The sequence below is a fragment of the Heloderma suspectum genome, chromosome 7 (genome assembly GCF_057233095.1).
Source record: "Heloderma suspectum isolate Gila_16-S chromosome 7, 16-S_ref, whole genome shotgun sequence".
NCBI classification, from domain to species: Eukaryota; Metazoa; Chordata; class Lepidosauria; order Squamata; family Helodermatidae; genus Heloderma; species Heloderma suspectum.
The window spans coordinates 9988192-10014659 of NC_139464.1; the positions used below are offsets into that span (position 1 = coordinate 9988192).

General features: G+C 47.8%; 1 protein-coding gene across 2 annotated transcripts in view; it reads left to right on the forward strand.

Moving 5' to 3' along the window:
• PFKFB3 (6-phosphofructo-2-kinase/fructose-2,6-biphosphatase 3) overlaps window positions 1-26468 on the forward strand; it is a 100092-nt gene that overhangs the window by 42638 nt on the left and 30986 nt on the right. Inside the window, exon 1 of one of the 2 annotated variants that reach the window (XM_084809068.1) lies at window positions 18094-18327. The exons of the other annotated variant lie outside the window; for it this stretch is intronic. Within the exon in view, the coding sequence (XP_084665194.1) occupies window positions 18249-18327 (79 nt within the window). The 5' untranslated portion in view covers window positions 18094-18248. Of the gene's footprint in view, window positions 1-18093; window positions 18328-26468 lie in introns of those variants that run through there. 2 annotated transcript variants of the gene reach the window in all.

Genomic DNA, 26468 nt, shown 5'->3' on the forward strand with positions numbered 1-26468 from the left:
ATTATTCTGAAAGTGTGTATCGAGACATTTTGTATAGGAGTTTGGAAAGATGAATTCCTGGTATCCCTGCATTCATGCTCCACCTGGGGTTTCCTTTAGACATCTGGTTGGCCACAGCTGGAAACCACTGTTGGACTGGATGGACACGATACAAACATTTGCAAAGGTTCATTAATTTAGGGAACATTAAGAAAATGTTCAGATCTAGTTCCCAAGAAAGCCAGGCAGTATTGTGACCATCCACTTACATGTAGCTGTGATAAGTAAACTCTTGTATTAGGTACACATTCACTGTGTACTGTCAACCAAGATATGTAGTGACATCATTTGAACTGTGCGGTGCTGTTTTAATCCACTGATCCTGCAGGCTCAGATTTCTGAGTTGTACAGTAGTGAAACTGATCAGCCTACTAGGTGACCATATGTGAAATTAACACTTGTTTGCTTTTAGCCTTTCATGGAAATGAGAACTGGAGTCTTAGCCCTCTAGAGCCATGGCTGGCTTTTAAATACCCACTGAGATTGTTAACTGCCAAAAGTTTAGAAGCAAACAGGAATGCAAACCATTCGTTTTCCCTGCCTCCAAACACCTGTACAAGGAATGCACTGGAGAAGGAACTGTCTTCTGCTGCTAGGTTTCTAACAGAATTCAAGTTGATTCCCACCACATGGAAGAATACATTACCTGGATGGAGTGGAGGTAAGACCCATCTGGGTCCCTCCTCTGCAAATTGGAGGTCGTCTGGATTTCCTCTCCTGTCTGTCTCTCCCCTGCCTCACCCCATAGGAGGAGAGGTCCTGGCAGAGGAGAAGGAGGATGGTATTGAGGTGCCTGGTGAGATCTTGCTTGTATTTGGGCAGGACTTGAAGGGCACAGACGTCAAGACAGAAAATTGTAAGTGGCAGCCATGGTAGAGCTGACTTACATGCACTATTCATCTATTAACACACCCATCTTGCCATCTGCCCAAACAATGAGATCATCACTGGAAGCTATCTTCCCAGCACCCCTACCTTCTAAAGCAAGGTGGGGTGGCAATATGCCCTGCATATGTGGCAATGTGGGGTAGGGAGTCCTGCCTGGTGGCTACTTTCACGTCCTTTTGGTGCCAGGCAAAGAACTGTTTCATTGTTTTCCTAGGCCTTTTCTTTTCATTTGTTGTCTTTATTCTAATGTCATTTTTAAAAATATATTTATGCTAATTGTGTTATTTTGTGCTGAAGGGCAGGGTAGCAACTGGATTTATTTATTTATATTGCACCTTTAAAGGCGGCTAAAATAATCCACGGTAAAAACAATGCACAAACTGAACAGGCCGATATGTAGTACATTTTCAGCCTACCCATCCTTCAAACTGGAGTTCGGGGCTCTCCCCTCCCATTTTACCCTCACCTAACCCCTGTGAGGTAGGCTAGGCCGAAAAAAAGTGACTGACCCAGCCCAGTGAGCCTTATGTCTGAATGGGGATTATGGTCCTAGTCTGACCCATAACCACTACACAACAATGGCTTTTGTTCATGTCATCGTTTAACTACCCCAGTGTCAGGACTTGAGCCTACAGTAAGCCCTGAACCTAGGCCCTGAGGGATGTCTGACAAGGATTCGGCCTGTGTGCTTGAGGCCACACTCTGGCCAAAGGAGGGAATTATTGGAAACTAGCCAGACTAGCCGGAAAACAGCAATAGGCCGGAGAAGGTCATGTGATACTCCCTGACCCCTATATAAGCTTCCAGACCAGGCTTGCTGCCTAGTCTAACAAATAGGGAACTCTGCTACTGTGCACCTTGAGACAGAGGGCTGTTGTCTTGTCTGCTCAGCTTGACAGAAGCCGGGACTTCCACAGCCCTGCTTCAGATATTGACACAGCCTCTGTGGAGGTGGGGGAGGACATGACGGATGACCTCAGAAAAACCCATTTGTGTGGCTTCTCCCCCTTTTTTTTAAGGGAGAGAAACTTTGGGGAGGAGGGCACACAGTATCTTCCCCACGCAAAGAGTGAGTAAACATTTGAACATCGAGGCATAGAGATTTTGGTTGTACATTGGTTTTAGTGGTTTATGCCAACCTTACCCAACCTGATATCCTCCAGATGAGTTGGACTGGATTCCCAGCCAGCATGCTACAGCACCCTTTTGGTATATTCAGTTCTTCATTGTTTCTCACAGTCCCCACAATAGTGGTGCAACTGTGATGTAGGCTGGGCAGAGAGAGAGTGAGAGCGAGAGAGCCTGTTTGCACATAACGGCAAGCCACCATGGGTTAATTCACCCACAGGCTTGTTGTTGTGTGCCAGCCATTTTAAAAATACAAGCTGTGGTGTGAACCCGGGCTCACTGGGTTGTTGATGTGGTTAACAAACTACTCACAACCCTTAGACAGCCGCAGTGGCTCACATGGAAGGACAAGCCCCACAGGTAAATTAACCCACTGTGGCTTGTCTTCATGTGCTAACCAGGTCAGAGGCTTCGTTGTAGCCAAGAGCAGGAAAGCTCTGCTGTCCAGCAGCCTCTGCAAGCCTGCATCCAAGCCATTGTTTTATTCACATGCAAATTTATGCAGATTTAATCAATCAACTAAAAACTCCATCATTACTATCTACAGCTGTCGTCTGGGCCCTCCTTGTAATAAGTACCACCTCCTCTTTAACTAGCAGCATACATGCAGCATGATTCTAGAGCAATGAAAAGCCTTTGAAATCTACCATGTTTTTATGCTGGTGGGTTTTTTTTTTAAAGCCCTATTTTTTAAAAAGGGCCCTGAATGTATTTATTTCAAAAAACAACACCCCCCCCACCGGCCCCCTTGAGATCCTGTTGACAGCCTGGTTTCAGATTCTGAATGATACTTTTCTAAATCTTTCAGCCCAGCAACCCTTGCTTGCCATGGAGATGGCAGTGTGTGTTGCATTTCCAAGTTCTCCCGCCAACTGATTGACACAGTGAGTCCTTTGTTGCTGTTCTTTGCTGCTCAATTTTCTCCTCCCCCCGCCCAAGAATTGTGTTGCTGGGAAAAGAGATCCAAGGAACTACTAATCATCCCTTCACCCCTCGCCCCCCCGGCTCCTAATACACTTTGCTGTGGCAAAAGCATTATACCATCTCCAAGAGGTGGCATCCAAGCCATCCCTTAAAAGTCTTCTGTGCCAACTTGGTGCCACAGAGTGCTCCATTTTGCATCACCTGGAGAAAGGGTAGCCTTGGCCCTCCGGGCGAAGGATTCCATTTCAGAGAAAATACCCTGGTTAGCCTGAGTTGTTGCCATGCATTGGAAGGTGACATCCAAAGCTATTGGGCTACTAGTGAACTATGGGCCCTTCCCATTCTGACGCTGGGGGTGTGTCCGTGACTGGGGTTCACTAGCCCCAAATGACTTTCTTGGGCTCCAAGATCACCGCAGACGGTGACTGTAGCCATGAAATTAAAAGACGCTTGCTCCTGGGGAGGAAAGCTATGGCAAACCTAGACAGCATAGTAAGAAGCAGAGACATCACCTTGCCGACAAAGGTCCGTCTAATCAAAGCTATGGTTTTCCCAGTAGTAATGTATGGCTGTGAGAGCTGGACTATCAGGAAGGCTGAGCGCCGAAGAATGGATGCTTTCGAACTGTGGTGCTGGAGAAGACTCTTCTTTGAAAGAAGACTTGCAGTCCCTGGACTGCAAGGAGGTCAAATCAGTCCATCCTAAAGGAAATCAACCCTGAGTGCTCATTGGAAGGACAGATACTGAAGCTGAAGCTCCAATATTTTGGCCACCTAATGCGAAGAGAAAACTCTGTGGAAAAGACCCTGATGCTGGGAAAGACTGAAGGCAAAAGGAGCAGGGGACGACAGAGGATGAGATGGCTAGATAGCATCACCGATGCAATGAATATGGACTTGAGCACGCTCCGGGAGAGAGCGCAGGACAGGAAGGCCTGGCGTGCTATGGTCCATGGGGTCACAAAGAGTCGGACATGACTGAATGACTGAACAGCAACAACAACAAGATCTCTTCTATATATTTCCCTGTGGAGCCATCATCATCTTTTGAAGTTGGGGCAAATTAGGCTGGGAACACAGCACTGAGGTGAAAAAGGATCTCTTTGCCCCGCGCTGCCACTCTGCTCAAAATCCAAGTCCCCTAGGCTACTTAAAAATAAAGAAGAAGGAGGAGGTCCAATCACAGATCTTCCCTGCCAAGTATTTGATTTGGTTGAAAAATTGGCTGGGAGTCAGTCAGGGCCTATCATATGCAAAGAACATAGGAAGCTGCCTTATACTGGATCAATTCAGTGTCGGCTCCAAGCTTTTGAGGGCCCTTGGGCAAGGCACCCTCAATGGGTCCCCTCTCTCCTGTTCCTCCTTCTCACCAACTCTGTTGTCTGGGCCAAAGTGAGAGGCAGGGGAACAAGCAGGTTGCAATGGTGAAGAGGAGGAGCAAGTCCAGGGGGCTCTTGTTAGTGTGGCCCTGCCAGGGTCTGGGCCCTTGGCAGGTGCCTGACCATTCTTACCCTTGACGCTGGCTCTGAGGCGATTGACCCATCTAGCTCAGTCTTGCTTAGCAGCTCTCCTGGGTTTCATGCAGGACTCTTTCCCAGCCCTCCTTGGAGATGTCAGGGATAGAACCCGGAACCTTTTGCATGCAACACATCTGTTTTACCACTGAGCTACAGCCCTTCCTCAGAAGAAAGCTTTGGAACTAGTTCAGTGGAGTCTTGGCTCCTGAGAAGGGTAGGCATTCAGGCCTTGTGGCAATAACAGTGAGCGCCCCTGCAGAGCACGGCACAACAACGAACAGAAAAAATGCATCTGCACACATACCAAGTCTGCCGTTGCACTGGCCTGCTCTTTTCAGAGATATGTGTGGTTGTGTCCTCGTTGGAACCTCTGCTAGGAGGCCTACAGTCTGTATCCTTTCCTCAGTTGCCTTCTCTCTTCCTCCAAAGCTTTCCCTCCAGACTTGTGGCGCAAAGTGAAACAGCTCCACTTCCCAGTGCAGCCTTTTACCTTAAGTGACATGACTGGACTGTGTGACAGTGTGGCATGATGCTCTTAGTAATACTGGCTGATACAGAGGGGCTTCCCCGGAAGGAAGTGAACAAACCAAATGGCTTGTGACCCTCCACTGGGAATGTTGTGGGAATGGCTAGACGGGACAAGGGAAGGCCCGAGCCAGGTCCTGCGGACTCCCTACAAAAGGAGCTGTGAGGCCGATTCACTGGAAAAGACCCTGATGCTGGGAAAGATTGAAGGCAAAAGGAGAAGGGGACGGCAGAGGATGAGATGGCTAGATAGCATCACCGTTGCACTGAATATGAACTTGAGCACACTCCGGGAGAGAGTGGAGGACAGGGAGGCCTGGCGTGCTATGGTCCATGGAGTCACGAAGAGTCGGACACGACTTAACAACAAATGAGAGAGTAAGGTGTCCTGGTGTCCTACTGTAAAGATGGCAGTCCTCTATTTTTGCAGAGCTGGCAGGGGGCAGGGCTCCTTTTTGAAGGTGGCCTCCATTTGAAGGGCTGTCCAGCCCAAGTTCGGTTTAAAGTCAAACAACTATAAGAAGGGGAGTTGCGTTTTCATAGCTGTCACCTGGACTGCTGACTGAGCAGGCACACAGGTCACCTGGTCAGTCTTCTCCACTATGGGGAGATACATTGTACTTCTATTGAAATTCTAGTTATTATTTCTAAGTTTGCACTTCTACATATATTTGCATATGCAAATGTCATGCAAATTGGTGCCCTTTTTTTTTTTAGCAATGCATAAATGCCACTCTATGGGTGGGTGGGCAGAGACTGCTGAACCCTCTCCCTGCGTGCAATCCCCCCTCCCCAACCTGCTTTTTAAACTGCTTTCCTTCCTGTGGGTGTTATACTTCCAATTATAGAACCCCAATGGGAGAAAAACAGGTAGGGAGGGAGGATTGAGGTCCTCCTTGCTTGCCCGTGGTGCTCGACACCCTCCCTTTGCTTTTAAGGGATTCATTCATCCTTCTGTGCACAGGCCGGCCATCGTCGCTCTTTCTTTATGGCCACTTCTGCATTGCTGGCATCTGCAGAAGGACTGGTTTAGGGCCAAACTATACATGACATTAAAGACATCACTTGCAGTTGCATTAATCTTCTTACAACTGCAAATAGCAGCACTAGAGTCCTAGCTGGGAATACGCTGAGGAGGACAGTAACCCTTTCCCCCATACCATGCCCCCCCATCACACCCAAGCTGCTATTATTCTTAGGAGGGAAGCTTCAATTGGTGCCACTGGGAGCTTTCCTCCCAGGGCTAGCAACAGCCAAGGCTGGGGGGGGGGGGATTTTTGTCATGGCCACTGCCACTGCGAGAGCTAATATGAAATTTCATACAAATCTGAAAGCTGGCAATAGTTCAGAATTCAAATTTGACTTGTTTAAGTTGCAACATTATTTTTAAAACTACTTTTTCAAGTTAAGACGGGTATTTTAAAAGCAGGCATGTGCTTCTTGAGGAATTTTCCAAATTCAATACTTTAGTAGTATTTTTTTCCTATACCTGTATTCATACGCCACAAGGATGAAGGCCTGATTGTGATGGGAGAGGTAGTTCCATGATACAGGCATCATTGCTGGATTAAGGGAAATCTCTCTCTCTCTCTCTGTCTCTCTCTTTCTTTCTCTGTCTCTGTCTCTCTCTCTCAGACTCAGTCTTAGGTAAACTGCTCTGGGAGCCCTTTCAGCTTAAAACTGGGGTTCAAATCCTTCTTATATCCTGGAATCCCCCCACCTTGCCTGACACAGTTGGTCCTGGTTTCTTTCAGTTTATAAATAAAGGCATAGATAATCTGGGAAAAATATTATTGAAATATTTAATTGTATTAAATACGTATGTTCATAGCTACATAGTTTTCTGCCAAGGATCAAGGGGTGGCATTTTATTTCCATTTTATATTCACAACAGCAGTGTGAGTTGGGCCAGCTGCAAAATGGTTAATGCCCCAAAAGGCACCCAAAGAATATTGTGGATCCAAGAAAGACTTGAATCTGGATCTCTCCAGTCCCAGTTCAACACGGCTCTCCCGACTAGTAAAGATGGGTTTTGGGGTGATATTTGAAAGCAGAGGGGCAGCATAATGTTTGCGGGGTTTGGGGAAGAAGTTTAAGGCATCAGGGTGGTCAGGAAAGATGAGCAAAGTTATTTTAAGAGTTCAAGTGAACTGAGGCTGTTTATGTGCACTGGAACTCATTTCCCGGAGAGCTGAGGTTGGTAACAAACCTCCCCAAGGACAGGCTGTGTCAAGTGGAAAGGGTTATTTATGGCTATCTGGCCACCGGATTAAGAAAAATTAAGCCATTGCCGCCTTGATTTTGTGCAATTCCTGGGAATTAACGACTAGATCCACTCAGCTAACGGGTGCGATAGGTCATTATCCCAGATTTTAATCAATCATTAATCCTAACAGGAAATTAACTGTGCCAAGGATGATATTAATAATTTGCTTGATTCCTCCCTCCATGCTTCTTAAATTGGTTTGAGGGTGTCTTATTTCGTATAGATATTAGAGTCAAAGGGGCAGGCCGCCAGCCACACTTTTGTGGCTCCTTACTTACATGAAGAACACAGTGTGGAATAATGGATAAAGTGTTGCACTTTGACTGAAAAGTGATGCCGATTCAAATCTTTGCGTAGTCATGAAAACTTTCCAGGTGGCCTTGGACCCATTAGCATCTTGTAGCTGAACCTATCTCACAGGGTTGTTGTGAGGGTGAGAGGTGGGGAAACCCCTCTGAGCTCCTTGGAGGCAAGATCTCAGTGTGACAGAGTACCATTGAAGCTATGGGAGTCAGAAATTTCTGCAATTTATGATCTGCCAAGCTGAACACAGCCCCCAAAGTAGCCATTTGGAGGTGGCCAACTACTTTGAGCATCTATTAATTAGCATTAATTCTTAGTGGTTCAGCTGCAGGATCAACTGTAGACCAAATGGCAGCCCAAAGAAGGAATGTCATCACCCCTCTCCATTTCTTCACCTTTTAAAACCCATTTTACAACTTCAATGCCCTGTTTGCACACTTTTTTTCTGTGCCTTGTAAGATGACAAATTTGCACCCTTGGACCTGTACATTTGTATTTATTCAAGCCCTATGAACTGTGTGTGTATCTGTGCCTGGGTGTGTGGATATGCTATTTGTTTCATCTCTTTAGTGGATATTTGAATAGAGATAGTCTGTGATGGATGCACCCCTAGCCTGGTGTCCCAGGCGATCTCCTGGGTTTGTTGTTGTTGTTGTTCAGTCGTTCAGTCATGTCCGACTCTTCGTGACCCCATGGACCATAGCACGCCAGGCCTTCCTGTCCTTCGCTCTCTCCCGGAGCGTGCTCAAGTCCATATTCATTGCATCGGTGATGCTATCCAGCCATCTCATCCTCTGCCGTCCCCTTCTCCTTTTGCCTTCAGTCTTTCCCAGCATCAGGGTCTTTTCCAGAGAGTTTTCTCTTCGCATTAGGTGGCCAAAATATTGGAGCTTCAGCTTCAGTATCTGTCCTTCCAATGAGCACTCAGGGTTGATTTCCTTTAGGACTGACTGATTTGACCTCCTTGCATTCCAGGGGACTCGTAAGAGTCTTCTCCAGCACCACAGTTCGAAAGCATCCATTCTTCGGCGCTCAGCCTTCCTGATAGTCCAGCTCTCACAGCCATACATTACTACTGGGAAAACCATAGCTTTGATTAGACGGACCTTTGTCGGCAAGGTGATGTCTCTGCTTCTTACTATGCTGTCTAGGTTTGCCATAGCTTTCCTCCCCAGGAGCAAGCGTCTTTTAATTTCATGGCTACAGTCACCCTCTGCGGTGACCTTGGAGCCCAAGAAAGTAAAATCTGTCACTGCTTCCATTTCTTCCCCTTCCATATGCCAGGAAGTGATGGGGCCAGATGCCATGATCTTAGTTTTTTTAATGTTGAGTTTCAAACCAGCTTTTGCACTCTCCTCTTTCACCCTCAACAAGAGGCTCTTGAGATCCTCTTCGCTTTCTGCCATTAGGGTGGTATCGTCTGCATATCAGAGGTTGTTGATAATTCTCCCTGCAATCTTAATTCTGACCTGTGATTCATCCAACCCGGCATTTCTCATGATGTACTCTGCATATAAGTTAAATAAGCAGGGTGACAATATGCAGCCTTGTCGTACTCCTTTCCCAATTTTGAACCAATCGGTTGTTCCATGTCTGGTTTTTACTGTTGCTTCTTGACCCTGGTACAGGTTTCTCAGGAGACAGGTAAGGTGGTCTGGTACTCCCATCACTAAGAATTTGCCACAGTTTGTTGTGATCCACACAATCAAAGGCTTTAGCGTAGTCAATGAAGCAGAAATAGACGTTTTTCTGGAATTCTCTTGCTTTCTCCATGATGCAGCGAATGTTGGCTATTTGATCTCTAGTTCCTCTGTCTCTTCGAAACCCAGCTTGTACTTCCGGTAGTTCTCGGTTCACATATTGCTGAAGCCTAGCTTGTAGGATTTTGAGCATCACCTTGCTGGCATGTGAAATGAGCGCAATTGTGTGGTAGTTTGAACACTCTTTGGCGTTGCCCTTTTTTGGAATTGGAATGTAAACTGACCTTTTCCAGGCTTGCCTTCCCTTAAATCCAGCCCTGTTGAGATGTGCCAAAACTAATGAAGGGCCTTGAGTAACCAGACACAGGGCAACTATACTGTAATATAATTTATTTAATTCACTCTCTGTGATACGCGTGGTGCAACAACAACAACTATCTCAGATCTCTGTCCCCAGGAGTTTACAGTCTAAATTTCTACAACGGGGGGGGGGGGGGGAGGGAGAGAAAGAGAGAGAGAGAAGAAACCTAACAAGAAATGTGAGTTCCATAGCAAAGATGCATTTTGAAGAGGGATTTGCAGAGAACCGAGAAAGGGAAGTAAGTGTGTTTAGGACAGAAGGGTGTTGCGCCTTCTGTAAGGCAGCCCCATTTCCCTTAGCTGTGGCTTTGCTTTATTTGTGCAGTTTTGCTCTGGCAACACCGCACAACGCCCTGTTTTGCTTCAGCAGCAGGAAGTACTGGTAGAAAAAGCAACCTGTGCTGCAGCTCATCCTGAGCAATATTGCAGGCGACAGCAAGATTTCTGGACATGTTGCCAAGGTCCGTCCGCCGCTCCTGAATACCAGTAAATCCCCGGCTGAAGAGCAAGAGAAGGGCAACCCCGAGCATGAGAGGGACGCATGCCCGCTTGGTGATCGGACCAAGAAGGGAGCGAGGGAAAGGGGTCCTTCCGCGCTGCTGCCGAATTTGCAGCGACTGCGTCTAGCCATGAGTGGCAGGTGGGCTGGTCTAGAGAAACTTGTGGGACGTGCGGGACGTGCCAGCGCCAACAGAGCGAGTCAGCGTAACCCTTCGGCTTTCTCTTCGGCTGGCCTCTCCCTTCCTAGAGGAGTAGGGTGTTATCTCTGGGCGAACCTCCTTGAGTTATTTCAGCTGGCAAAAGGCAACGCACGTTTAAGGGCTGAGAAAGAGCCCCGCAGATGTAGACGAATGCAGTTCAGGGGGTTATGCAAGAGGGGGAATTACAAGGCAAAGCACAGGAATTTTGTCAACATTTTAATTATCTAGGCCCCCACCTTGGGGGCGGGGGGTCCTTTACCTCTTGTTTTATTATTTTGCTTCTTTAACTGTTTTTCTATTACTGTTCTAGATTTGATGATTTTTACCATTTTATAGCACACCTCTTTGGACATTGTGTATGGAAAATGTGATATATTTGCATTTTAAAAGCGAATGTTCAAGGAAGAGACAGACATTTTAGGAAAATGTAAAAATGCTAACCATATTTACCTGCTTCCAAAACTATTATACTGATTATTTATATGGTACCATCAACACACATGGCATTTTATAACAAAACTATTATAAAAAAACAACTATTTAGCACATCACCAGTATGTACTAATGAAGAATGTATACATCTGTTGTTGTTCAGTCGTTAAGTCGTGTCCGACTCTTTGTGACCCCATGGACCAGGCCTTCCTGTCTTCCGCTCTCTCCCGGAGTGTGCTCAAGTTCGTATTCATTGCATCGGTGATGCTATCCAACCATCTCATCCTCTGCCATCCCCTTCTCCTGTTGCCTTCAATCTTTCCCAGCATCAGGGTCTTTTCCAGTGACTTTTCTCTTCGCATTACGTGGCCAAAATAGTTGAGCTTCACTTTCAGTATCTGTCCCTCCAATGAGCAGTCAGGGTTGACTTCCTTTAGGACTGACTAATTTGACCTCCTTGCAGTCCAGGGGACTCGTAAGAGTCTTCTCCAGCACCGCAGTTTGAAAGCATCAATTCTTCGGCGCTCAGTCTTCCTTATAGTCCAGCTCTCACAGCCAAACATTACTACTGGGAAAACCATAGCTTTGATTAGACAGACCTTTGTCGGCAAGGTGATGTCTCTGCTTCTTACTATGCTGTCTAGGTTTGCCATAGCTTTCCTCCCCAGGAGCAAGCGTCTTTTTAATTTCATGGCTACAGTCACCGTCTGCGGTGATCTTGGAGCCCAAGAAAATAAAATCTGTCACTGCTTCCATTTCTTCCCCTTCTATATGCCAGGAAGTGATGGAGCCAGATGCTATGATCTTAGTTTTTTTAATGTTGAGTTTCAAACCAGCTTTTGCACTCTCCACTTTCACCCTCAACAAGAGGCTCTTTAGATCCTCTTTGCTTTCTGCCATTAGGGTGGTATCGTCTGCGTATCTGAGGTTGTTGATAGTTCTCCCGGCAATCTTAATTCCGACCTGTGATTCAACCAACCCGGTGTTTCTCATGATGTACTCTGCATATAAGTTAAATAAGCAGGGCAACAATATGCAGCCTTGTCGTACTCCTTTCCCAATTTTGAACCAATCAGTAGTTCCATGTCTGGTTCTTACTGTTGCTTCTTGGCTCTCGTACAGGTTTCTCAGGTGACAGGTAAGGTGGTCTGGTACTCCCATCTCTTTCAGAATTTGCCACAGTTTGTTGTGATCCACACAATCAAAGGCTTTAGCATAGTCAATGAAGCAGAAATAGACGTTTTTCTGGAATTCTCTTGCTTTCTCCATGATCCAGCGAATGTTGGCCATTTGATCTCTAGTTCCTCTGCCTCTTCGAAACCCAGCTTGTACTTCTGGTAGTTCTCGGTTCACATACTGCTGAAGCCTAGCTTGTACGATTTTGAGCATAACCTTGCTGGCATATGAAATGAGTGCAATTGTACGATAGTTTGAACACTCTTTAGCATTGCCCTTCTTTGGAATTGGAATGTAAACTGACCTTTTCCAGTCTTGTGGCCACTGTTGAGTGTTCCAAATTTGTTGGCATATTGAGTGCAGCACTTTAACAGCATCATCTTTTAGGATTTTAAATAGCTCAGCTGGAAGACTGTCATCTCCGCTAGCTTTGTTGTTAGTAATGCTTCCTAAGGCCCACTTGATTTCACTCTCTAGGATGTCTGGCTCAAGTTCAGTGACCACACTATCATGGCTATCAGGGACATTCAGATCTTTCCTGTATAGTTCTTCTGTGTATTCTTGCCACCTCTTCTTAATCTCATTTGCTTCTGTTAGGTCCCTGCCTTCTTTGTCCTTTATCATGCCCGTCTTTGCACAAAACGTTCCTTTGAGATCTCCGATTTTCTTGAAAAGACCTCTAGTCTTTCCCATTCTGTTGTTTTCCTCGATTTCTTTGCATTGTTCATTTAAGAAGGCCTTCTTGTCTCTCCTTGCTGTTCTCTGGAACTCTGCATTCAGCTGGATATATCTTCCCCTTTCTGCCTTGCTTTTCGCTTCTCTTTTTTCCTCAGCTACTTGTAAAGCCTCATCAGACAGCCACTTGGCTTTCTTGCATTTCTTTTTCTTTGGGATGGATTGAGTTGCTGCCTCCTGAACAATGTTACGGACCTCCGTCCATAGTTCCTCAGGCACTCTGTCTATCAGGTCTAATCCCTGAAATCTATTCCTCACCTCCACTGTATAGTCATAAGGGATATGATTTAGGTCATACCTGAATGGTTTAGTGGTTTTCCCTACGTTCTTCAATTTAATCCGAAATTTTGCAACAAGAAGCTCATGATCTGAGCCACAGTCAGCTCCAGGTCTTGTTTTGACTGACTGTATGGAGCTTCTCCATCTTTGGCTGCAAAGGACATAATCAATCTGATTTCAATATTGACCATCTGGTGATGTCCATGTGTAGAGTCGCCTCTTGTGCTGTTGGAAAAGAGTGTTGGTTTATTTAATTCTTGTTTTCATTTAAATCTGGATCTGCTTGCGGTACCAGCAACCCGCGTGGTTATATTTTGTTGCTGTTCAGTCGTTAAGTCGTGCCTGACTCTTCGTGACCCCACGGACCATAGCACGCCAGGCCTTCCTGTCCTCCGCTCTCTCCCGGAGTGTGCTCAAGTTCATACGTGGTTATACAGGATGGTGCTATCTGTAAGGGCACCAGTGAAGTTGACCAGCCCTTCCCAACCTGGTGCCCTCCATACATTTTGGACAACCACTCCCAGCATTCCTGACCATTGACCCTGGTGGCTGAGGATGATGGAACTTGAAGTCCAAAACATCTGGAGGGGTGGGAAAGGCTGAAGTAGAGTGTCATCCAAGAGTTGTGTATCTCTGTTTTCCTCCACCATCTTCAGTAACCAGAGATGTCTGCTATGAGACATTTTAATGCCTGAGGAAAATAATCCAGCCCCCCATGTGACTCTTCCTCACCCCCCCCCCGTTTCTCTGAAGCCTCTGCCATCATTTGGGGGAAGGGCCATGGCTCAGTGGTAGAGCCCCTGATTTGCATGCAGAAGGTCTTAGGTTTAGCCCTTACCACCTCCAGATTGGGATGGAAAAACTCCTGTCTGAAACCCAACCTGGAGCCCTCCAGTTGTTTTGGACTTCAGCTCCCATTAGTCCCAGGCAGAAATTTGCCCATTTTGGTAAGTTCTTCTCATATTCTCACCCTCCCTACCGAAGAGAGAGTCAGGAAGGAGATACAGGCCATAGTAGCTCAGATGCAAAAGATCCCAGGTTCAACCCTTGGCATCTCCAGGTAGGGCTGGCAAAACCCCTGCCTGAAACCCTAGAGAACAGCTGCCAGTCCGTGTCATCAATACTGGGCTCAATGGACCAATGCTCTGACCCAGTGTAAGGCAGCTTCCTATGTTCCTATCATTCTTTAATCTCCATACCCCACTGCAAACTGAAAGAAACACGCACCTTCTTTCCATCTCTACCAGGGCCAGGGCCAGATCTGAAGGGGCCCTGGACAAACTGCCCTCTCCTGAGGCCCCTCCCCTATTTGCGGGTCTACCTGGTAGTGCTGGCAGGCAGCAGCTGTGCTCTGAGCAGCTCTGGGTGGCTGGGGGCTGCCATTTTAATTCCCCCCAGTGACCCAGAGTGATGCTGTGTAAAGTGCATGTTGGGAAATATAAAATGGCAGTTAGGGCAGCTGGAGGAGAAAATATGTAAAGGAGGGCCCAAGGCAGAGGTCAGTGGTGGGGCCCTGCCAGGGTGCTGGTGTCCCTGGCAGTGACTCAAGGATGCCAGGTGCTGATGCCAGCCCTGCTCTCTACCTCTGCCTCCATTTCCCTTCCTGTCCTCTGTTGTCTCCCCTGTAGGAAATTTTCGATTGTAAGCTCCTTGGGCCAGAGACCTGGCCTCTTGTATTTTGTAAAGTGCCATGGGCATTGATGGCACTATAATATCTAGATCAGCTTTCCCCAATCCAGTGCCCTCCAGATGTGTTGGACTACAAGTCCCATCATTCCCAGCCAGTTATAAGAAAGTAATATAGATCAGGTGGAAAGCAAAGAGCTACCTGAGACATACCCAGTGGGGTTTCCCCCTCCCACCCTTTCTTACCTGCATACCTGCATACCATGTCACAAACCGCTCTGGAAACTTGCTCAGTTTAAAGTGGTTTGCTACCTGACATCGAAGGTGGCTGTTATCTGAGAAATGCAGATGCTACGCCCGCATCTTGCGCATGTGGAACTAGTTCCTGGCCGTCCCATATAACACAATTAGGTATGCCCTGGGGATGTAGCTGCACCCTAAATGGCAATCAGTCCTGCTGGCCCGAATGATGTGAGTTGTGCCTTCCTGGAAATGCCTGCCCAGGATTCCTCTGGTCTAAAAGTTCCACCAACATCTCATTATTGTAGGGTCTGAAGGATTCCAGTATCAGTCCTGGCCGCTATCCTGAGGCACTATTCATGCTCACACAAGGGATTTGTCCCCCCCGCCCTCTTTCTATGCAAATGTCCAACTATGGACATTGAAGTGCTGGCTGGGGAATGCTGGGAGCTGTAGGATTTGTTTTCTGCCGAAAGATGCATAAGACTGCATCTTTAATCTAGCAGTTTTGTTTTATACATTGCTCTACAAATGCTTTCACTGTTCAGGAAAACTGTCTAGCATTAACATTTTCTTTTCAGTTGACCAAAAACTTCTCATTTTTGAGCAGCAGAAAACAAAGTAAGAGAAAAGCCAAGCTTGCTACCCTCACATGGTTCTCGTGTTTTCCTTTCTTGGACCTTCATATCTCTCTATGGAGAGCAATAATGAATTTTGGTTTAACGCTCAAAACCAAAGGTAGCTTCCCATTCTTCCCTTACAACCTGATCCTAAATATTTCATGCAGAAGCAAGTCTCCCCGAGTTCAGTGAGCTGTATTTCCTGGTAAAACTGCAATTAGATATTATGGCAGAAGCTTGGCAGTGGCCAAAAACAGCCATCCCATGTTTTCTCTCTCTCCCATCCATGAGACAGAAGTGCAATGTGAAGTCATCATGCTGCAGGTTTCCTCACACCCACTCCATTTCATTGGTGAGAAACTCACAGCATAATGACCTCATTGAATGCAGCCTTCCCCAACCCACCCTGGTGGCCTCCAGATGTTTGGGGCTTCAGCTCCTATCAGGCTCAGCCAGCATGGCCAATGGTCAGGAATGCTGGGGGTTGTAGTCCAAAACATCTGGAGGGCACTAGATTGGGGAAGGCTGATTTTAATACATTTTGTATGCCCAGATGATACCAGGAAGAGGGGAAGAATTAGATGTGACACAACCCCACATCTCTTGTAGGGCTTTTCTACACAAGGTATTTATCGTGCGCTAGTCATTCCCTACTCATAGTTATTTATAAGCTCTTTAGACAATGTCATGACTGTTCAGTTTTACTTCTGTGTGTAAACAGCACTTTTGGGGAGGTGTTTTTAGAGCAGGGAAAGTGCAGTATTTAATTGTAAAAGTGAAAGAAAACAGGGTTTTTACTTGTGTATTTCTGTTATTTTGCTATACCGCAGTGCCATCTAGAGGTTATGTGGCAGGAAAGGAAAGCTCTTTGTCTAGGAGATACAGTGCATTAACAGCTGATTAACAACCTTGTGTTACTTGTAGAAAAGCTTGTAATGTCTAGTTCCAGCTTAAGTTCAGAATTAGGAGGTACCGTAGCTCAGTGGTAGAGTGCCTGCTTTGCATGCGAAAGGTCCTCGGTTCAGTCCTTGGCATCTCTAGTTAAAAGGTTCAGGAGGCAGGTGATGGAAAAGTGAGCTTTGTTTGAGGTCTTGGAGAGCTGCTGCCCAACAGTATTAAGTTAGATGGATCAATTGTCTGGCCTGGTATAAGGCAGCTTCCTAGATTCCTGATGCGAGCCTTGGGCTGCAGTCCTAAACATATTAACTTGGAAGCCAGTTCCAACAGAATCAGTGGGGAGGAGATATCGGGCTTACTGCTAAGTAAACATGGCTAGGTTAGGCTTGCATGGTTGGACATCCAACAGCCCAGTCCTGTGCTAACATAGGCACAGAAGCGAACGGCCCAAGGGACACCTAACTCTGCATAGGGGCAGGCTGCCAGCCGCAATCCTATGCACACTTACTTGAGACTGACTTCTAAGCAAGCATGTGTCAGGCTGGCGTGACCCTGTAACATTTTTTCATGCCATTAACGTTAAAGAGCTTTAGAACTGGAATAAAAGATGTATCTAATTCTCAGTTTCAAAAACACAATAGCTGGAGTATCTGTACAGCTGTGTGTAATAAATATGCATCTGAGGAAGAGGGCTCTAGTCCATGAAAACGCACGCTGTGATGCGCTGGTTAGTCTTTGAGCTGCCACAGGACTCAGCTACCCTTCTTGAACATGTACATTTGGAAGCTATACAAGCATAGACGATACAGTCTTGCGGCTATATAATTCAACGACATATTTCAAAATATGTTCCTTAATGGATTCTTATGCTGTATAACTTTTCATAACCACCCCACCTGTCCAGTCAAAGTTCAGCACTTTGCAATCCTTTGCACACTTACTTAGAAGTAAACCCCATTGAACTCATTGGGATTTCCCTCTGAGTAAACCTGTGTAGAATTGCTCTGCAGTGCCATTAACTGCACTGGGAGAATTAAGTATGTGCTTAAGTCTAACGTTATGCCGATTTACTTGAGATTGGGGCAAGTGTTTCCAAATGAATTCAGCAGGGCTGAAAAAGGCTTAAATATCTTCCAGAGAACATACCTTGACGAGCCTGATCATTAATATTTATTCTTCTCTCTCTCTGACTCCCACCCTTTTCCCCACCGGGAAAGGTTTGTTATTCCTTTGTCTTGGGGGGAAAAAAAGGCGTCTCTTGATTGAATCATTGACCCGGCTTCAGCACAGCCAGATGGGGGCAGCAGTGGGATGCTTGGAGGCGGATCTCCGCTCCCTTTCTCCTTCAGGACGTGAGAAGCGAGCGAGCGAAAGAATTCCCCCGCCCGCCCCCTCGGGTAGCGGAGGAGGCGGGCCGTGACGCAAGCCCTTTTTGCCGGCCGGTCTCTAGAAATAGCCGTGCCGGGCTGCCGACATTCATTCCTAGCGCCTGAATTAATTGCGCCGGGGCTTCTTTAATCTGATCGCAGAGAAAGGCACCTGGGGTTGGACCAGCGATCCCTTCCCCCTGCTCGCAAGGAATTTCTTCCGATCTTTCCCTGGGCTTGAAGTGGATTATCCTTTTATACCCACCCACCCAAGGCAAATATTCGAAAATCTGGTTATTTGTCTCTGCACAGGTTAGATCCTAGAGGCCTTAAGAAAGTTTTTTTTTAAAAAAAGTTCCCAGATTTCTGGAAAGGAAGAGAGACGTCCAAAAAGAGAGAGAGAAAACGCCACCCTTTTGTCTCCGTCCCCGTCTGCCTCTCCATCTGCCCCGTCCCGCCTCTCCTCCTCCCGCGGCATCTGCAACCCAAGGTGGAGCCGGAGCGCGTCAAGACCTTTGCTTTAAAGATGCCCATGGAGCTGACGCAAAGCCGGATCCAGAAGATTTGGCTCCCGCCTGATAATCACCCGGCGCTGCCCCACAGAGGTGAGTGTAGGGCAGGCGTGGGGCGGGGAACGACCGGGGGGGGGGGGAGCACACGCGCCTTCCACAGATGCGAAGATCACGCCGTCCGGTATCCGTGGTCTGGGCGTTTGCACGAGCGCGTAAGGTTCGGGGGGTGGCTGGGCATAGATGTGGCGAGCTTGAGGCTTGGGGGGGGGCACGATTAAGGATGGATGCCTTTCGGGGGACGTGAGCTGCCTGGGGACGCCGAGGAGGGCCCCCTTGCCTTGGGAGGGAAGAGGCGAGGGGCTGGAAAATGACGATCAGATAGGAACGATTAGGGATCGGTTTTTCTTGCGGGGGGCGCGTTCCGCGCTGCGATGCGGCATGGCTCGGGCTGCGTTCTGGCGTGCGGCGCGCGAGCACGGGCCTCTTGGCGGGGGCGGGCTCGGCGGAAGGCGCCGGGCTGTGCAGGTCCCCGCGTGGCTCGCGTGCACGCTTCTGCCGACGTGGGCGCGGCGGCGGCGAGCGACGCGGGCGGCGAGCGAGTCCTCTCTGCCGACGCCGCGGCGACCGGGCGCGCAACCCGCCCAGCCTCCCTCCCTGTGCCCGGGCGCAAGCGGCTCCCCCGCGCGTTTCCCGCACGCTGCCCGCCGCGGGGTGGGCGGAAAGGCACGTTGGCCGCGCGGCGGCGGCGCTCGCCTCCCGCGTGCGCTCCCGGGCGGCGGCGGCGAGCCGGCCCCTTCTTCTTCTCTTCTCTTCTCTTCTGACTGCTCCCGGGCGGGGTTGAGCGCGGGACTGGGGCTGCGGAGGGCCGGCCGGGCCGCTGCGACTGGCCCCGGCGGCGGCGACAAAAAGGCCGCTCGGAGCGCCCTGCGCGGCGGCTCGGGCCATGTGGGTGTCCTGAAATGCTCCCGCCTCGCGCCCCGCCCCCTCTTCCCCCGCCCGTCTGCGCGGCCCGAGATGCGGCTGTGAGGCGCGGCACGCTCCCCATGGCGGAGGGGGCGGGGCGGGGCGGGGCGGGGCGCGCCTCCGCTTGGACCCCGTCGCCCCATCCCGAGCCCGGCGGGGCGGCCAGATGGGTCGGGCTGCGACCCATCTGGAGGGCGCCCCCGCCCGGGGGCAGGCTGCGGCAGGCGCTCCCCGCTCTGCTGGCATCGCCGGAAGGCCTCGGCGGCACCGCTCCCATCACCTGCCATCAGGGCTATTAACACCTGGAGACGCTGGGCATCGAGCCCGGGGCCGCCACCAGCCCGGGAGAAGCGTGCCCCAGCCGCCTCTGTAGACGCCGAGTGGGATCGCGCTGGGTTATGCGGCCCTTCGTTGTTCTCCCCCGCACCCTTCGCCGCTTAGCGCACCGTTCCAGGCAACTGGGCTCCTTGGCTCCATGGCATGAGGCCCCTGACTCCAGGTCTGCAGGGTGGGAGAACAGATGGGGCTGTGGGGTGGGCGGCGGCAGGGTGAATGCCTTGCCGCATTGCCCCTCCCAGGCTCTCCCTCCCCGCCGTACGCACTCCGTCGATTATCTCCCACCCCCTTGTGTTCTCTGGTTAGCCATAGCTTAAATGGGGAGAGTGCGTACTTTGCTTGCTGGAGGCCCCAGGGCTCACCAGCCTCCGTAGCGGTGAGCCCTGGGTCTGACCTGGTAAACCTGGCATCCTTCAAAGAGCCCGGTTCAGCAGGGCTGCTGCCTTTTGACTGGTCCAGCCCCTGTGGCTTTAAGAGCAGCCTGACACAAAGGCATTGACCTAGGTGGAGCTCTTCCGGTGGGGCTGATACGGTGACCACTGGGAGAAGGAAGGAAAGCGCATCATTTCTTTGTGTCCAGCTGAAAGCACAGAATCAAGGCTGGTGAAGCCCCAAGAAGTTGGCCTGCTCCAGAATCAAGGCTGGTGAAGCCCTAAGAAGTTGGCCTGCTCCGCTGGGTGTGGCAGGGGAGGGACCGGGCCTGAAGAGGTGAAGCCGAAATGCCCAGAGTGTGTGGAGACGTGTGTGCACCTAACCTCTGTTAGGCAGCTTTGCCCCCGTCCCTGTCTTCTGTCTGTGCTCCAGGACCTCTTTTTACAAAGCCAGGGCTGTGCCCTGGAACATTTCAAGTAACAATGAAAAGAGTCCCTTTGAACATGTGCAGAGAGTCAACTTCACCCTGAAAACAGCTGGGTGAAAGGGGAAATGTGTTCCAGATCAAAGGATGCAGCTTTCAGGATGCCTTGGCATCTCTCATTTTAGAAGTTAAGCACTGCCTAACCCTCCTTGCAGGGCTTTCCTTAGGATAAATGAGAGAATTCCGCAACACTTTTACTCTGAAAAATTCTCTTTCTGTCTTCTCTCTAAATAGGGAATTGATGTATTTTTAACCTACATTTTCTTCTTCTTCTGCTTCCTGTCCCATATACCGGTGATCTCCGTAATAATCTATTTGGAAGTACAAAGAGGTCATCTAGTCTGACCCCTTAGCCCAAAGATAGACTGGCACACCGCATACATACACGCCCAAAGATAGACTGACACACCACATATATACACTCTTTTTCTGATCCAGTTCTGCAAACCAGGCCATATAGCATGCCACAAGCAGAGCATGGATGCTTTGCAGAAAGATGCCCACTGGATGACTCAAACAAGCTATTCCAGCTGCTTGGGAAGGTAACCCCTTAACAAACAAAAATTCCAAAGTTGCTGGCTCATCCACTTTGATGGTCACTTACTTCTTTGAAAGTGTTAATTCGGACTGAACCCAAGGTACAGGTCCATTCCATCTAACCTTGTGCCCCTGATTTCGACACCTTAAATAATATTTTTGTTTCCTTCTAGTTCTATAAAGCAAGCTTCTGGGAGTTTTCCTTTTGGAATCTTGACCTGGTAGCTTTTCCTGGCAGCGCTTACTGAATTGATATACTTATTGCTGAGTTAATCCAGGCATCCTCTCAAGCCAATCTTCCCCCGCTTTAGTATCTTTAAAAGCCATCAGGAGACAGTGCATGTCCTCAGCATTGCTGTTCCAGAAACAATACAGAAAAGTCATAATGAGTTGTGGGTTTCAGGGGAAAAAACCCTGCTTCAGTCATTTATTAATTTGCCTCCCGTGCCCTTATCTCGTGACCGGCTTTTTAGTGTTGCCAACATGATGCGAGTGCTTAGCTGAGGCAACTGCTGTCTGGACCACGTGCCTATTTTGGATGGGAGAAGGATAGTTCTACAGGGGGGGGGGAGATAACAGGTGGCAATCCCTTACCCAGCCTCTTCCAACCTGGTGCCCTTCAGCTGTGTTGGACTACAACTCCTTTAATCCCCAGCCAACAGGGCTATGCTGTCTGGGAATGATGGGGGTTGTAGTCTAGCACATCCGGAGGGTGCCGGGTTGGGCAAGGCTGCTCTTACCCACAGTCCTCGGGGGCCCCTTGCAAACACATCCTGTCTCTTGGAAGGAAACCTGCATCAGATTAAAGAGGAAGGATAAATTTTTGCTTACGTTCTCTACTTCTTTATTCCTTTGTTCTTTGGGATTTTTTGCAAAAAGCTTAGCTAATAATTCTGGATTTCCCCACACTGTGGTCAAAAGAAGCTGAGATTAATGTAAAGTTGGAAGATGGGACTGTACAATTACAGTTAATGATTATGTCTGATAACAATAAATGATTATGGGAGAAAAGGGAAGCTGAGAAGAGAAGCTTAGCTGCCTGTTCGCCTGGAAAGAATGCATAAACTCCCACAGACTTGTCTCCCAGCAGTGTTGGGGTGTATCTCTTTGGATTGCCAGTTTGCCGCCTGGAGTCCCAATATCAACTCTGCAGTCCTGAACATCTCCACACCTGTGGCTTTTCTTCTCTTCGTGGCTTATTGCCCACCTGGCCCTATGCAAATCCAGCTTGCTTCAGCACACAGGAGTTGAGTGGGTAAAGTGGTCAACTTATGCAACAGCGCTTCTCTCGCCCATATTTTGCAGCCTCGATGGTGTTAAAGGGATGCCCTCTGGGTTGTGACCTGGCAACCCAAGGGATGTTGTGAATGCTTTGTTCACACCATTGTGGTACAGAGCACTGCAGTTGTCTTCAAAACGTTGTGTATTCTCTCTGTGCTTAAGTGAGTTTGTGTTTCAAAGTCTTCATTTCCAAGGTCTTCCACTAGTTCCCCTCTACTCAGAACTGGTTAGGGCTCATCTGGAGTACTGTGTCTAGTTCTGGGCGCCACACTTTAAGAAGGATGCAGACAAGCTGGAGAGGGTTCAGAGGAGGGCAACGAGGATGATCAGGGGACTGGAAACAAAGCCCTCTGAGGAGAGACTGAAAGAACTGGGCATGTTTAGCCTTAAGAAGAGAATAGGAGAGTGCTCTTGAATAGTGCTCTTCAAGAACTTGAAAGGTTGCCACAGAGAGGAAGGCCAGCATCTCTTCTTGATCATCCCAGAGTGCAGGACATGGAATAACAGGCTCAAGTTACAGGAAGCCAGATTCCAGCTGAACATCAGGAAAAAACTTCCTGACTGTTAGAGCAATATGACAATGGAACCAATTCCCTTTGGAGGTGGTGGGCTCTCCCACACTGGAGGCATTCAAGATGAGGCTGGATGGCCCTCTGTCAGGGATACTTTGACTTGGACTCCTGCATTGAGCAGGGGGTTGGACTCAATGGTCTTATAGGCCCCTTCCAACCCTACTATTCAATGATTCTAAGGTGGTTACTATTCCCAAGCTTTCTGAATGTTTTGGTCTACAACTCGCAACATCTTTGACCATGTTGTTTGGGTCTGATGGGAGCTGTAGACCAAAACAGAATTTGCCCATCCCTCTTTTAATGGAGGAATTTAAGCATTGGATTGATGCTATCCTCTGTTTGAGAGTACAACCCATAGAACTCCAGGGAGTGGGGGACATCTGAGTAAACGTGCTCTCCCAATAAAGTCTGTGGCATTTAAAAGTGCTCAATTTGGGATCCTGGGCTCTTCCTTTAAAGTTGAACCTCTTTGCAGATATACTACACCCTAGCATAAAGCATGTTTACTCCAAAGTATGCCTGATTCATTTCAGCAGGACTGTCTTCCTGGTAAACAGCATACTATTGTGTTGTGCAGCTGCTAAGCCATTTGCTCAGAAGTAAGTCCTGCTATGTTCAATGGATATTGCTGTCTGGTAAGTGTATTTAGGATTGTAGCCTTAATTGGGTACTTCAGTTGTGGCCTTTCAAGACCATTTATATATTTATACTTTGTAAAACCAAAACTGGATAGTCTTGCTTCTTTTGCTTGAGGGTAGTTTGTGTACGAGAAAGAATGGTTAAGACTGAAGGAAAGAGTATGGGTACAGATGATGGATATCCTTTGCTGGATCATTTAACCCCACCCCCTCCCCAGCAAGCTTTCAAATCAAAGATTTTCATCAGCTTTAAAATGTTCAGGGTAAAGATAAATTAGATTTTTTTTTAAGGTCCTGATACCCTGGCTATTACTTGAGAGCCAGCATGTTCACTTGGCGATCCACAGGGACTATGTTTTCCATCAGTCTCTATTCTGAGTCCTTGAGTCTAATGTCTCAAGGAAATATATCTGAATTGGGCATTTGTGTAGATGTAGTGCCATTCTGGGTTTTACCAAGCCCCCATCCTGTGTTACATCATTGGAAGGGAAGACCTTTCTTTCGTACTTGGACAACGTCTCTTGCGTACCTAGATTTTCCTTGTAACAATTCCCAGAGGGGTAGCTGTGTTTGTGTGTTGCAGCAAAAACAAACAGGAGCCTTGTGGCACCTTAAAACTTAACAAGCCTATTATGGCATAAGCTTTCATAGATCATAAATACATTATTCTTCAAGGGTGCTGCAAGACTCTTTGTTGGATTTTCCTTGTGCTCCTCTTTGTGTATGTATTTGATTCTTCAGAATCTCATAGCGAACTCTGTGTTAATTTTACTCAGCTTGGAACTGCTTTACAAAAAAAGACCTTCCTCTTCCAAAAAAAAAAAGATGAGGAAGGAAGCCTTTGAAATAAAGGAGAGCAGGGTGTATTCAGGCACACGGCTGCGGATTCTTATCTAATGCAAATAGAATGAAATCCTATAGGGAGGAGCGAAGAGAGAATTACTTCTCCTTTAAAAGCATCATGGAGTTCATTGGCCCTGGGTGCCTTGTGTGTGTGTGTGTGTGCGCGCGTGCGCGTGCGTGCATGCATGTGTGGTGTGTGTGAAATACCTAATTCCTTGACTCCTCCTCCTAGCAACAGGCTGGCTGGCTGTGGAATGATGCCCCTGTCAGGATTCCTAGCGGAGATCCATTCATTTTCTGTCAAATTGCACGTCTCCCACGTAGGATCTCCAAAGCCATGTTAGTGCCGGCTGCTGGCTTAATGGGATGAGAGACGTGTGGCTGGGCAGAGGGCGGGAGGGAGGAGAATGGAGAAAGCAGTGTGAGAGAGACAAAAGCGTCTCCCTGTGTCGAATACATATGGGCACACTTGCATGTTATGTGTGTGCTTTGTGCAGGCTGCGTTATTGTGTGTGTTCGTGTATTTTCATATATAATACGAGACCTGTGTTCCTATATACCAAGAGAGGGTTGCATTTTTAAAAGTTTATCCTGGTAGAAACATTGCAAATATTTTTTTAAAATTGTTCTTGGAGATGCTGCATCTAGTACTATAGCCTCATCTCATCAGAGAATCCCAATTCCACTTCTTTACGAATTTCCTAATCTAGGAAAAAAATGCATTTTAACATTGTTTGCAGAAGAACGTTCAGCACAAGGGGATCCTAATCTCTTTGAAACCAGTTAGCTCAATCCTCTCGAACGTGTACTTAGTAGCCTTGTTTTAACAGAGCTTACTCACAAGTAAATGTGTAGAGGATATCTGTAGCATGCTATGCCGCCTGGTGTAGTAAGGGGAATCTAGGAATCGCTCTGTATACCATATAGTCCACATCCTAGTTTTGGGTATGATGTAGCTGTATGTCTGGTTGGCACTTGTGAAGATCTGCAAAATATTTGCACGTTCTAGAAAAAATCCAGGCAGGTAAAAAACAACCCCCCCCCCGCATGTATAGAATTTTTCCCTCTCTCCTGTTGAATCCCTCCCCCCCCCCCCAATGCTTGAACAGTTTTCTTGTTGAAGGGCACTGGCCTGGTTCAGATATAATGTTAAACGATGGTTTAGCATTTAAGTGTGTAAGTTTTGGATTCATGTATCCCACCTCCCATCCTCCGGTGTGGCCGTGAGGAGGAGGAGATTGGAAGCTTTTGCTTTTGTTTCCAATTAACTGCAGTTAACTGCTGTTTCATTGGTTTATTGAAACAAGCCAGCTTCATAAACCTCAGTTTGAAGTTGGCTTGCCCCGGTAAACCATAGTTAAAAACTAACCACAGTTTGTCAGGGTTCAGACATGATGTTAAACTGCAGATAGTTAAAAACAAGCGGAAGCTTCAGATCTCCTTCTTGTGGCTGTACCTGGGGAAGGAGGAGCTGATGAATCTGCAGCTTGTTCACGTAATGCTAAAACGTAGCTTACAACTGACCACTGAATGAGGCCACTGTGACCAGCCTCTCTCTTAAGTGAGGGGTGTGGCAGGCAAGAAGGCACTTGCTGGCAAGGGCTTTGGGGTGGGAGGTGTATTTGGAGATAAGGCAGACCTGAACTAATTGGATAGGATGCAGAAAAGTTCTGCTTTTTTTTGTGAAAGCCTAACACCCACACACTCAGTTGTTCCAAGCTGTACATATTGCCTTTGCCTGGAGAAGAGTTTTGTGTAACTTGAGTGCAGGAGTACTCATGTAGCCCTCTCAAAATAAGAAGAAACGTCCAGTGCTGACACCTTGCTTTGCCACTTCATGCCACTTTTTCTTTCTTTTTATTTTATATTGTCTTCTCTCTCTCCCCCACCCACCCCCCAAATAGTGTGGCTTTCTGGTACTGCAGCATTCACATCTGGCACAGCAATCAACCCCCTCTCCATTACTTGTGAATAGAATATTTTTGCTATGGCCCAAAGCGAGCATGCATTATTTTGAAAGGCCCTTTTCAAAATGAAAAACATCTGGATAAACCCTCGGCCATACTATGCTTTGAGAGGAAATTTCACTGCATCCCTCGAGTCAGTCAGAGTCAGCCTGGAGTTCAAAAACTGGGGCAGAATCAGAATGAAATGTTCAGAGAAGCAAGCACTCCTGGATACAGATTCCCGAGATAACAGTGCACGCAG